Source organism: Leucopleurus acutus, assembly GCF_964270905.1.
Source record: "Leucopleurus acutus genome assembly, chromosome: 2".
Taxonomy (NCBI): domain Eukaryota; kingdom Metazoa; phylum Chordata; class Mammalia; order Artiodactyla; family Delphinidae; genus Leucopleurus; species Leucopleurus acutus.
In genome coordinates, this window is record NC_139143.1 from 92,668,443 (window position 1) to 92,681,744 (window position 13,302).

The 13,302-nt window shown below is 38.3% G+C and overlaps 1 protein-coding gene across 3 annotated transcripts in view; it reads left to right on the forward strand.

Moving 5' to 3' along the window:
- The window catches only part of DENND2C (DENN domain containing 2C), a gene marked incomplete at both ends in the record, with an annotated part of 35,687 nt that extends 23,609 nt beyond the window's left edge, over positions 1–12,078 (forward strand). For all 3 annotated transcript variants that reach the window (XM_082832575.1, XM_082832576.1, XM_082832577.1), the window contains 5 exons: positions 4,445–4,486; positions 5,425–5,530; positions 10,013–10,249; positions 10,492–10,578; positions 12,047–12,078. In XM_082832575.1, coding sequence (XP_082688701.1) covers positions 4,445–4,486; positions 5,425–5,530; positions 10,013–10,249; positions 10,492–10,578; positions 12,047–12,078 — 504 coding nt within the window. The remainder of the gene's footprint in view (positions 1–4,444; positions 4,487–5,424; positions 5,531–10,012; positions 10,250–10,491; positions 10,579–12,046) is intronic.
- Positions 12,079–13,302: the final 1,224 nt, after the last annotated feature.

Below are 13,302 nucleotides of genomic sequence, written 5' to 3' on the forward strand. Positions count from 1 at the left end.
TCTTTCTTTCTTTCTTTCTTTCTTTCTTTTCTTTTTTCAGTCTGGCTTCTTTGGAGCAACATTATGTCTTTTTTTTTTTTTGGCTGCGTTGGGTCTTCGTTGCTGCGTGTGGGCTTTCCCTAGTTGCGGCGAGTGGGGCTACTTTTTGTTGTGGTGTGCAGGCTTCTCATTGCAGTGGCTTCTCTTGTTGTGGAGCACGGGCTCTAGGCAAGTGGGCTTCAGTAGTTCTGGCACGTGGGCTCAGTAGTTGTGGCTCGTGGACTTTAGAGCACAGGCTCAGTATTTGCAGGACGTGGGCTTAGTTGCTCTGTGGCATGTGGGATCTTCCCTGACCAGGGCTCAAACCCGTGTCCCCTGCATTGACAGACGGATTCTTAACCACTGCACCACCGGGGAAGTCCCCAACATTATGTCTTTAAGATTCATCCATGTTGATGGGTTTAACAACAGTAGTTTGATTATTCTAATTGTGTATAGTATTCCATTGTGTGAATGTGCCACAATTTTCTTATCCATTCTACAGTTGATTGACATCTGAGTTGTTTCCAGTTTGGAGTTATTATTAATAATGCTGCTATGAATATTCTTGTTCATGACCCTTGGTACATATGTGCATGCAGTTTTATGGACATATACTTGGAAATGGAATTGCTGGGTCATAGAGTAAACCTTCAACTTTAGTAGGTAAAGTCAAGCTTTTCCAAAGTAGGTGTGCCAAGTTAAACTTCCTCCAGCACTGTATGAGAGTTCCTGTTGCTCCACATCCTTGACAGCCCTTGTTGTCATCAGTTTGTGTAATTTAGCCTATCTGATGGGTATGTAGTTGTACTCACTGTGGTTTAATCGGCATTCCTTGATTATGGTTGAGGGTGAGCATCTTTCTATATGTTTATTGGCCATTTGAATGTCATTTTTTGTCATCTTTTGTAAAATTCATAGGCTATATCCCTATACTGAATTGTTTACCCTCACTGATTTGTAAGAAGCGTTTTTATAGCTTCTTTTATAGCTCTGGATACGAGCCCCTTTGTAGCTTACCTTTTCATTCTCCAAAATGGTGTTTTTTAAATACAGTGGTGTTCTTAATTTTAATGTGGTCAGAATTATCAATTTTTTTATGGTTAGTGTTTTTATGTGTGTGTGTGTGTGTGTGTGTGTGTGTGTATGTGTGAACTGCTTAAGTTTTTCTTTATATTAACTTGATGGACATAGCCTCCTATATTATCTCTTGGAAGCTTTATTATTATGTCTTTAATTTTTGTTTCTGAAGTCGGGGGCTTGATTTTTTTTATATATAATTGGAGGTAGGGGGAATTCCCTGGCAGTCCAGTGGTTAGGACTCCCTGCTTTCACTGCTGTGGGCGTGGGTTCAATCCCTGGTCAGGGAACTAAGATCCTGCAAGCCACACAGTGTGGCCAAAAAGAAAAAATGGAGGTAGGGGTCGTTTCATTTTTTTCATATGGATAGCCAACTATCCCAGTACCACTTATTGAAATAGCTCTTCTTCCCTATTACACTGATGGGTTAAGCTTTTTTTCTCCCCCAGTTTTATTGAGATATGATTGACGTATAACATTGTATTAGTTTGAGATGTACAGCATAATGATATTATATGATATATGCATATATTTCAAAATAATTACACAGTAAGTTTAGTTAATATCCATCACCTCACATAGTTAGAAATTTTTTTTTCTTGTTATGAGAACTTTTAAGATAGACTCTTAGCAACTTTCAAATATACAGTGTAGTATTATTAAATGTAGTCACCATGCTGTACATTACATATCCAGAACTTTCTTATAACTGGAAATTTTTGCCTTTTGACCCCCTTCACCCATTTCATCCATCCCCCACCCCCATGTCTGGCAACCACCAATCTGTTCTCTGTATCTGTGAATTCATTTGTTTTAGATTCCACATGTAAGTGGTATCTGTCTTTCTCTGCCTGACTTATTTCACTTAGCATCCATGTTGTCACCACTGGCAGGATTTTCTTCTTTATATGGCTGAATAATATTCCATTGTGTGTTTGTGTGTGTGTGTGTGTGTGTGTGTGTGTATATATGCATACACACGTACCACATCTTCATCTAGTCATCTGTTGATGGACATTTAGGTTGTTTCCATTGTCATGTCTGTTGTAAGTAATGCTGCAGTGAACATGGGGGTGCAGCTATTTCTTCAAAATAGTGATCTTATTTCCTTTGGTTTCATGCCCAGAAGTGGGATTGCTGAATCATGTGCTGATTCTATTTTTAATTTTTTGACGAACCTCCTTACTGTTTCCATAGTGGCTGAACCAATTTACATTCCCATAAAGAGTACACAATAGTTCCCTTTTCTCCACATTCTTGCCAGTATTTGTTATCTTTTGTCTTTTGTTGCTAGCCATTCTAACAGGTGATGATATCTCATTGTGGTTTTGATTTGCATTTCCCTGATGTGGAATACCTTTTCATGTGCTTGTTAGTCATTTGTATGTCTTCTTTGGAATAATGTCTATTCAGTTCCTCTGCCTATTTTTTAATTGGATTGTTTGGGGTTTTTTTGCTATTGAGTTGTATGAGTTCTTTATATATTTTGGGTAGTAACCCCTTATCCAATATATGATTTGCAAATGTTTTCTCCCATTCTTTACATTTCCTTTATATTTTATTGATGGTTTCCTTTGCTGTGCAGAAGCTTTTTAGTTTGATGTAATCCTACTTGCTTATTTTTGCTTTTGTTGCCTTTGCTTTTGGTGTCAAATCCAAAAAATCATTGCCAAGACCAAGGTAAAGATGCTACCCCCTGTGTTTTCTTCTAGGAATTTTATGATTTCAGGTCTTATGATTAAGTCATTAATCCATTTTGAGTTGATTTTTGTGTATGGTGTAAGATTGGAATCCAATTTTATTTTTTGGCGTGCAGCTATCTAATCTTCCCAACACCATTAATTGAAGAGATTGTCCTTTCCCCATTTTATATTCTTGGCTCCTTTGTCATCAGTTAATTGACTGGGACTTCCCTGGTGGTCCAGTGGTGAAGACTGTGCGCTGCCAATGCAGAGGGCCTGGGTTCGACCCCTGTCAGGGAACTAGATCCCTCATGCCACAACTAAAGATCTCATGTGATGCAACTAAGACCCAGTGCAGCCAAATTAATAAATTAATTAATTTTTTAAAAATTAATAAAAAAAAGTTAATTGACTATGTGTGGGGTTTATTTATGGACCCTCTATTCTGTTCCATTGAGCCATGTGTCTGTTTTATGCCAGTACCATACTGTTTTGATTACTATAGCTTTGTAATATAGTTTGAAATCAGGAGGTATGATGGTCTCTACCTTTATTCTTCTTTCTCAAGATCATTTTGGCTATTTGGAATCTTTTGTAGTTCCATGGAAATTTTACAATTGTTTGTTCTCTTTCTGTGAAAATTGCCATTGGAATTTTGGTAGGGATTGCACTGACTGTAGATTGCTTTGGGTAATTTAGACATTTTAACAATATTAATTCTTCCAGTCCATGAGCATGGAATATCTTTCCATTTATTTGTGTATTGTTCAGTTTCTCTCATCAGTGTCTTATAGTTTTCAGCACAAATATCTTTGACCTCCTTGTTTAAATTTATTCCTAGGTATTTTATTCTTTGTGGTGCAATTGAAAATGGGGTTGTTTTCTTAATTTATCTTTCAGACACTTCATTGTTAGTGTATATGTATAGAAACACTTCTGATTTTTGTATTAACCTTTTTTTTTAACTTGTTATAATGGAAAACTTTAAACATACGTAAAAGTAAACAAGAGAGTAAAATAAATCCAATCACCCTTCTTAAATACTTACAAAGTTTTGGCCAATCATACTTCTACCTCTCTCCCATAATATTTTGAAGTATATCCTGACATAATTTCATAATTCTAAATATTGCAATATGAATTTCTATAAGGTCATTTTTAACATAATCACAATACCATTATCACACCTAAAAAATTTAATAACAGTTCCTCAATATCAGAAAAATTCAGTATTCAGCTCTCTAATTATTTCATAAATTTTTAATAGTTTGAATTAAGTTCCAAATAAAGTCCATGCAGTGCATTTGGTTGGTGTGGGTTTTTTTAGTCTCTTTTAATCTCTAGGTGTGCTGCCATCATTTTTTTTTAACTTGAAATTCTTTTTACTTGTGTTGATGAGTTAACATTTAAATGGGCTGACACTTTAAGTTAGTGTATAATAATATTGAATCACTTTATACACCTGAAACTAATATAATATTTAAGTCAATTATACTTCAATTTTTTAAAAAAGAAAGGAAACAAAACAAATAAACCTTTAAGTTTATTTAAAACTATTCCCCTTTGCATGAAAGAATCAAAACACTCTTCCTGATCTAGCAGTGTCTAATGTATTTCTCTGTGAATGTCTCTGGTTTAACTTGTCTGGCTCCTTTATTCCGTAGGTGCTGATAGTTGATCTCTGTGCAGACAAGTTCTTACAGGAGGTGAGTGACATAGGAGGTGATTATGTAATGTTTGGGTATAATTGGCCAGAAAATATGTGAAAGTACTTAGAGAAGGTGACTCAGGCAAGACTTACAGTTCCTACACATACTTGACTTGACACTGCGGCCAATCATACAAGATGGACCTGAAAAATTTGATTTGGGTTCAAATTAGCTCACTGTCCCAATTTAGGGAAGGAGGAAACAGATTAAATGCCATTCTCAAAAGAGGTAACCCTCCCTTCAAGTCTTATGGGTTGATGTATAGGTCTCTAATTAAATTTAACAAGCATTCAGCACCAATTATTTCTAGATATTCTGTTAGCCAGTCAGAAAGTAAAGATGAGTAAGATACTCAGTTTGATCTCTCAGGCCTTATAGTTTAAAGGGGAGGGGAGAGGGAGCAGACATAGCCATAAAGTTTTAGAAATGGTGTAATAGAAACTTATACAAGATACAGTAGGGGCAGAAAGGAAGTGTCACTTATTCTGGATAGTGAAGTGGAGAGGAGAGTTAGTAAAGCCTTAGAGCAGCCCTCTGTATGTAACCTGTATATAGTTTTGTGAGCACTGAGGGCAGGGTGAAAAGAATGTTTCCCAAGACTGTCTTTTTTCAGAATCAGTCAGCTCGTCACATGTGAAGCACCATTTATTTGGGGATGATCTTTGTAATATAGCATAAGACTTGGAGATGAGAAACATTTTGTGGGAAAGTGCCAGAAAATTTTATAAGGCATATTATTTATTTTTCTTAAATGTAATGAAGATGTATGCACCATAAGTTTTGTGGATTCTGCTCAATGTAGGGAAGGAAGCTTGAGACTGACTCTTCAGCCAAAATATATACAAAGCTACCTGTGGACTTTGAGGGACTTAAATAAGGCGTGTTTGAGACTTTCTCTCTCAAAGCTCATGAAAATCTCAATTTCTTCTCTTAAGGTATCTGATGAGGATGAAATTCTACCACCTAAACTCCAGGCTGCCCTGATACAAATTCTGGAAGAACGAAATGAAATTTTGGCTCAGGAGCAGAATTTTTTACAAGGTATGAGACAAGTGGTCTGAGGATTTAAGGTCAAGACAGTAAATACCAAATGCCCAGCACCCTGCCAAAGCATATGCAATAGCAGTATGAGATTGCCTGTGCCTTCATAAGCTTATAGTCAGCTTTCTTGCTCACCCTCAGCTGTGCCAAGTCCCCTTCTATTTCAGGACTTTTGCACTTGCTCAGTTCCATGTATGGAATGCTATTCCCCTAGATATCCACATGGCTTCTGCTCTTTGTTCTTGCAGGCCCATGCTCAAATGTCACTTTCTTAGTGAGGCCTTTTCTGACTGTCCTGTTTGAAATTGTTCCTGTTCCCTTAGCATGTCCTATCCTCCTCCCTGACCTTATTTTTCTCCATGGCTTTCATCACCATCTGATGTGCTAAAATGTAAGTTCCATGAGAGCCGTGACCGTCTATTTGTTTTCTATTTCCAGTACTTTAAACAGCATTCAGTAAATAGGTATTCAATAAGTATTTGTTGAATAAAAGGATGAATAATATTTTATGGGTGGCTTACTCTGTGCCAGGCATTGTTTTAAGCACTTGGCATACATCTTATTTCATCCTTGTAATATCCTTATGAAGCAGGTGTTATGATTTAATCCCCATTCTACAGAGGAGAACACTAAGGCTGTTTACCAATGGGGAACATTAGAGAAGGGGCAGGTTTAGAGGACTAACTAAAAGTTCAGTTTTTAATATTAAGTTTGAGATACCTATTGGACATCCAATACCTGGCAGACTTTCAGCTGGAGATATCAAGTAGGCATTTATATACCTGAATTTGAGATTCAGAGGAAAGATTTGGGCTAGAGACATACATTTAAAAGTTGCTATTTTAAAGCTGTGGGAACAGATGAAATAGCCCAATAGAGTAAGTATAGAGAGAAAATTAAAAAGATTTAAGGATTGAGCCCTGGTTGGGGTTGATGTGCTTAGATTTCCAACTTTTGGTAGTTGGGAAGAGGAGAAGGATCCAGCAAAGGAGACTAAAAGGAGCAGCTAGTGAAGTAGGTGGAAAACCAGGAGTATGTGATATTGTAGAAACTGAGTGAAGAAAGTATTCCATGGAGGAAAGAGTACGCAGTTATGTTTTTTTGTTTTTATTTTTATTGGAGTATAGTTGCTTTACAATATTGTGTTAGTTTGTACAGTACAGCAAAGTGAATCAGGTATATGTATACATATAGCCCCTCTTTTTTTGGATTTCCTTCTCATTTATGTCACCACAGAGCACTGAGTAGTTTGCTGTGCTATACAGTAGGTTCTCATCAGTTATCTGTTTTATACATGGTATCAATAGTGTATATATGTCCACCCCAATCTCCCTAACCCTAAAAGAAATAAAAAACAAGCTATAAACTAGATGAAGGCATTTTCAACAAATATAACTAACAAAGGAATAGTATCTAGAATTTAGTTTTTAAAATTCCTACAGTTTAAAAGTAAAAAGATGAACAACCCAAGAGGAAAATGGGGGAAAGATATGAACAGTCATTTCATAGAGGAGGAAACATGAAAGGCCAATAAATATATGAAAAGATACACAACCCCATCAAAATCAGGGAAATGTAAATTAAAACCACAGTGAGGGGCTTCCCCGGTGGCGCAGTGTGTTGAGAGTCCGCCTGCCGATGCAGGGGACGCGGGTTTGTGCCCCGGTCTGGGAAGATCCCACATGCCGCAGAGTGGCTGGGCCTGTGAGCCATGGCCGCTGAGCCTGTGTGTCCGGAGCCTGTGCTTCACAACGGGAGAGGCCACAACGGTGAGAGGCCCGCGTACCGCAAAAAAAATAAATAAATAAATAAATAAATAAAACCACAGTGAGATACCATTTTATACCCACCATATTGGCAAAAATTTAAAAGTCTGACAGTATCAGGTGTTGATGAGAATGTGTAAGTTACTTCAACCCCTTTGGAAAAACAATTTGGCATCATCTAGTAACATTAAAGGTGTACATATCCTGCAACCCAACAATTCCATTTTAGATATATACACAGAGAAACTCTTGTACATTATAACTAGGAAACAAGTACAATAATTTTTATAGTGTTATTGTATGTGATAGCAAACACTGAAACAACCTAAATGTCCACTGACAGGAGAATATAGCATTTAAAAAAAAGAAGCTTAAAAACACACATTTTGAAGATCTGGCGTGCCGCAACTAAGACCCAACACAGCCAAATAAATAAATAAATAAATATTTTTTAAAAAACACGTTGAATTAAAACAGTAAGTTGCAGAAGAATATAATGTTTTATATAACGTTCAAAGACATACAAAACCTAACAATATGTTGTTGGTGTTGGATGTGTATGGTAAGGCTGTAATGTAAAGCAAATGATACACACAAAATTACAAAAAATTGTCACCCTCTATTGCAAAGTAGGGGAAGAACACCACTGAGAGAGCATCACACGGGGAACTTCAGAGATACACGTGATGTTCTATTCTAAGCTTTGTGGTGGGCACTTCTGTGGTCATCTCACTCCTGATCTTATGAAATATTCATACATGTTACAAGAATCTATAAAGTTATTCATTAAAACAGAAACAAAGAATGGAAGATAAGTTATAGAAAAACATAATTTTTTAAAGAAAGGGAATTAGGTGTAAGAAAGTAGGTACAACAGGTATGAACAACTCTTCCAAGAAATTTTTTGCTGCAAACTGGAGGATAGATGGGACAGTAACTGGAGGTGATGGGAGAGTGGGGCAAAAGCATTAATGATAAAGCAGTGATGGATTCTCAGCTGCAGAAAGAAAGAGATGAGAAGGAAGTCTGTTGAACAAAATATAACAAATATAACAAAAATCTAGATTAGAATAAAAGTGTAAGGACTTCCCTGGTGGTCCAGTGGTTAAGATTCTGCTTTCCAATGCAGAGGATGTGGGTTCGATCTCTGATTGGGGAACTAAAATCCCACATGCTATGGGGCAACTAAGCCCACGTGCCAGAACTAGAGAAAAGCCCACGTGCTACAGCTAAGACCTGATGCAGCCAAATAATAAAAATGAAATTTAAAAAAAAAGAATAAAAATGTTAATGTTGGAAGAGAGCTCAGAAATTGCCTAATCAGCCGCCTCATTATACAGATATGGAAAGAGAGGCCATGAGAGGTAAAGCAAGTTGCCCACTATTATACAGCTGCTTCATGGTAGAAGTCTGATTAAACCTGGGTCCCAGATCCCCAGTCAGCCCATGGGAAAGAGCAAGAGACATTGTGAGGAAAAGAATACTATTTTGATATGGGAGGAAAAGGAGGAGTCTAAGTTGAACCTGAGGTTTGAGCCTGGAACCTGGAAGGCAACACATCGTGCTATATCATAGTGGTTAAGAATCACTTGACTTGGGAGTCCTGCAGCTTCTCCATGGTACTGGATGAGGGGACCCTGGAGAATGTCTTTGATTTGAGCCTCAGTTTCCTCAGCTGTAAAAGGGAAATAATAGACTTACCTCACTGGATTATTTTAAAATTTGTAAAAGCACTCAATACATTATTATTTATTATGGAATAATCATGATGCAATATGAAATGAGAAAGTTGAGAGAGAAACTGATTTGGTGGAGAAATATAATGAATTTGGTTTTTGGCATGTATTGTTTATTTGATTTGTAGTCTACCAATTTCCCAAAAGGACCTGAGATGGTGACTTTTTTTTTTTTTTTTTTGGCTGTGCCAGGCAGCTTGCAACATCTTAGTTCCCTGACCAGGGATCAAACCCATGCCCTCAGCAGTGAGAGCACAGAGTACTAACCACTGGGCCTCCAGGGAATTCCCTAGATGGTGACTTTTAGACAAATGGAATGTAAGTGCTAATGGGACAGCCAAATGATGATCACCTATAGGTAGCCTGAAAATGTAGAAAGTGAATTTTGGTGAAATATCAGGACTGGAGATCTGAGGTTGAGAATTATTGACAAAGAAAGCCAGCTCTCTCTGCATATACCAGTTAGCTCCTTAAGGAAAGGAATGTTGAAGAGAAGGGGTCCAAAGACCATGCCTAGGAAGAAGAAGAAGAGGCAAGAGCAAAACAAATGTTTTTGGTCCTAAAGGCAGGAGAGGAATCAGGAAATCAGGAGAGCATAAAGTTGTGGGAGACAAGAGGAATGAGGAGGAGGTCAGCACAAATGCAGCATAGAGTTTAAAGGAGGATAAAAATAGAAAAGGAGATTAAATTTGGCTGGTTCTCACTGGTGGCCTTTGAAAGAGCCATTACAGTGAAATCACAGATGTGCAGACCACAGTATGCGTGGGAAGAACATGAAGGTAAGTATATAAGCCATTTGCTTTTTTTCAGGTCATGAAGAGTACAAGAAAGCTAAGAATGAGGATTCCTACATTTATTCTCTGTCCTTTAATCTATGATCCCCTAGGCGTCACTTTTATAACTGGAGCGAGTGTCCCTATAAACACAAAACTTAGGGGATTTTTCCCCCCTTCTTCCTTTTTTCGTTCATTTTGCAGAAGATGTGACACTCAACTCTCTGGTGTCCGAAGCATTTGTCAGGTTTTTTGTTGAACTGGTGGGACATTATTCTTTGAGCATGACTGTCACTGAGCATGGGGAGCGTGTATTCCAAAGGGAGCCATTCCGTAAATCCCACACCTCCCGAAGTGTACGCCACTTCCTGGATCTCTTCATGGAAACTCAGATGTTTGCAGGATTCATCCAGGACCGAGAGCTTCGGAAAAGTGGGGTGAAAGGTCAGTTTCATCGTAAAGTTCTCCCTCTGTATTTAGTGAGTACTTGAAAGATTTGAAAATAATATATAAAAAAATAGCATAAAGCTACAAGGGCTCACTATGAGTTGTTTATTATGGGAAACATTTATTTTGTGATATTGTTTTAGCTACGGAAGTACATTGGTAGTGAGTACAGAGTTTGATTCAATTGATTTTCAGTCTTAAATGTATGGCAGTTTCATCAACATGAGTTTTTCTTGTAGGTTTGTTTGAGGTCCGGGCCCTCCAGTATTTGGAAACAATTCCTGAGTCTGAGCCCAGTGGAGTGAATAGAATTTTGCGGACTCTTGGTAAGTTGCTGTGTTTTCCTGTTAGATAAATATAGTTAAAAAAAAAAAAAAACTTTTGCGGTAAGCATGCCTCATCACAAAAGCTTTATCATCACATCAACAATATAAACTCAAGGAGGGTGACAAGAAACAATGACCCTATTTCCAAAGTGTTTTGGAGAAAGACAAAACTCTTTCTCAGAGGTTAGGATTCTCCATCAGAGTCGTCCATGGGGCTGTTTTCCTCAGATGAAGCTCCCTCATGATATAAGAATTTTGCATATCATGATTATTAATCTTTTCTAGGCCACATCCCTGGAAGAATCTTATTAAAATCTGCACCTTTTCCCAGAAAAATATACTTGGAGCATACAAACAAATTATGCATATAATTTTAGGGTGTTAGTGGACCCCCTTGAAGCCCATCCATATGCTCCAGGTTAAAAATACCTGGTTCAGAGGGCATCTGAGGCAAAAGAGGATTTCCTGCAAGTCTCTAATTTTACTCTTCACAAGGAAACACAGTTGTTTATGATTTTTCAATTATAGTTAACTTTTAATTATCCAGTATGATGTAGGAGAACAGTGGTGTGGTAGCCCCAAACAATGAAGAACCTGTATTCTATGGTATTTATATTGGTCTTTGAAATATGTGCCCCCCCTAATTAAAATTAGCCCCTAATTAGCTGAGAGACCATGGACAATCATGTCTAGGGCTATTATTTCATCTTTATACCATGATGTTAGATTAGATCAGTGGTTCTCAGCTCTGATTACAATATTATAATCTCTGGGGAATTTAAATGAAAATCCAGGGAATTTCCTGGCGTTCCAGTGGTTAGGACTTCACGCTTCCAATGCAGGGGCATGGGTTCGATCCCTGGTCAGGGAACTCAGGTCCTGCAAGCTGTGTGGTGCGGCAAGAAAAAGAAAAAACAAAAAGAAAATACACCCCACACCCCACACCAGGCTCCACAAAATCTCTGGGGAGCAGGACAGCTGATTTTAACCTACAGTCAGGTTTGAAAACCATAGGATTAGATGATGTCTCAGTTCTCTTCTACCTCTACAATTAGAAATGTGGGGATTTTGTGTGTGTGAGTTTGGTTTGGTTTGGTTTGGGGTTTTTTGGTGGTTAAACACATCAACTGGACTTCCCTGGTGGCGCAGTGGTTGAGAGTCCGCCTGCCGATGCAGGGGAGGCGGGTTCGTGCCCCGGTCCGGGAGGATCCCACATGCCGCAGAGCGGCGGGGCCCGTGAGCCATGGCTGCTGAGCCTGTGCGTCCGGAGCCTGTGCTCCGCAGTGGGAGAGGCCACCACGGTGAGAGGCCCGCGTATCGCAAAAAAAAAAAAAACCATCAACTGATAGCTTGAGATGGCAGCTTACTTCTGGGCTGTTCTGAATGACTAGGTTTAATCCCTTGCCTCAAATAATGTATAATAAATAAAAATGAACTAATGAGAGTTCACTCTACTTTTTTCCTTTAGGAAGTAAAATGAAATTTCTTCAGAAGAAATGAAATCTTTGATTGACAGCCTCCATCCTAAATAGAACAGAAAGTGACAAAGAAACTATTTTTCCAAGAGTCAAGATGCCCTGAAGTATTCTACAAAGTCTTGAAAGTTGAAAGGTTACAGAGCGGGCCAGGTTCTCGGAGGAGGATTCTCCTGTTGCTGCTGTAGTAATCACTGGAGAATTGTTGGGAGTAGTCTGGAACCAATGCTCCCTTTACTCTGCCACCAGATTTTTTTTAAGTGGCCTTTCTTTTTGATTCTTGAGCTCATTCTTTGTGTTTTGAGCTTAGTCTATGAAGGCATTTGTCTTTTACAAGAAAGAGGTGGTGTTGCATTTTAAAAACAGCTCAAAGATGAGCACAATGAGAAAAGTGCTGCATTTAAGGTACTACGGAGGCATGATAGAAGTAGAGGACTAGCCCTTCACACATATTCTCATCACTGAAATAACATGGCAGCTTTAAACCTATGGGCTGTTTGAGCTGAGCTAAGGACTCTACTCGTCTTTTTTTTTTTTTTTTTTGGTCTAATGCTCTGTCTAGGGGAATCTCACTTACGTGGAAGCCCTATGTATTATCACTGTTATTGAGTATCTTATAAAAATAGACATTTTATAGCGCCTCCTCCACATTGTGTGGCACTTGGGTAGCTTGTCCCACGCATGTCAGCATTAAACTTTGGGGAATTATAGCTAATGGGGGACTTCCCTGGCAGTCCAGTGGTTAAGACTTCATGCTTCCACCGCAGGGGCACGGGTTTGATCCCTGGTCCGAGAACTAAGATCCCCCATGCAGATTCCACATGCCGCATGGCATGGCCAAAAACAAGAAAAGAAAAAAATATATACCTAACAGGAAAATGTCCTTTAAGGGCATGAGAACTACCTTCTTTTTTAGTGTCCACCATGTGCCATGAATGGTACATGTATGTATGTCATCTTGTTTAGTCTTTAAATCAACTTTATGAGATATTTGCATCTGCATTTTACTAATGAGGAAAATGGAATTCAGAGTTTAAATAACTTTAAACTGAAGCTAGGACTATTAGTTTATGAACACATAGAAAGTTGGTTATTCCTACAGATGGAAATTTGAACTCTGTGGGACTCTAGTTATTGAAAAAGCTTTTTTTTTTGTTTTTGTTTTTTAAGCTGAAGTGTACCAGAGTCAACTTGCAGCTCTGAGAATAAGGGACTTCAGACTATAGGTGTCTAGATGAGACTTTTTTTG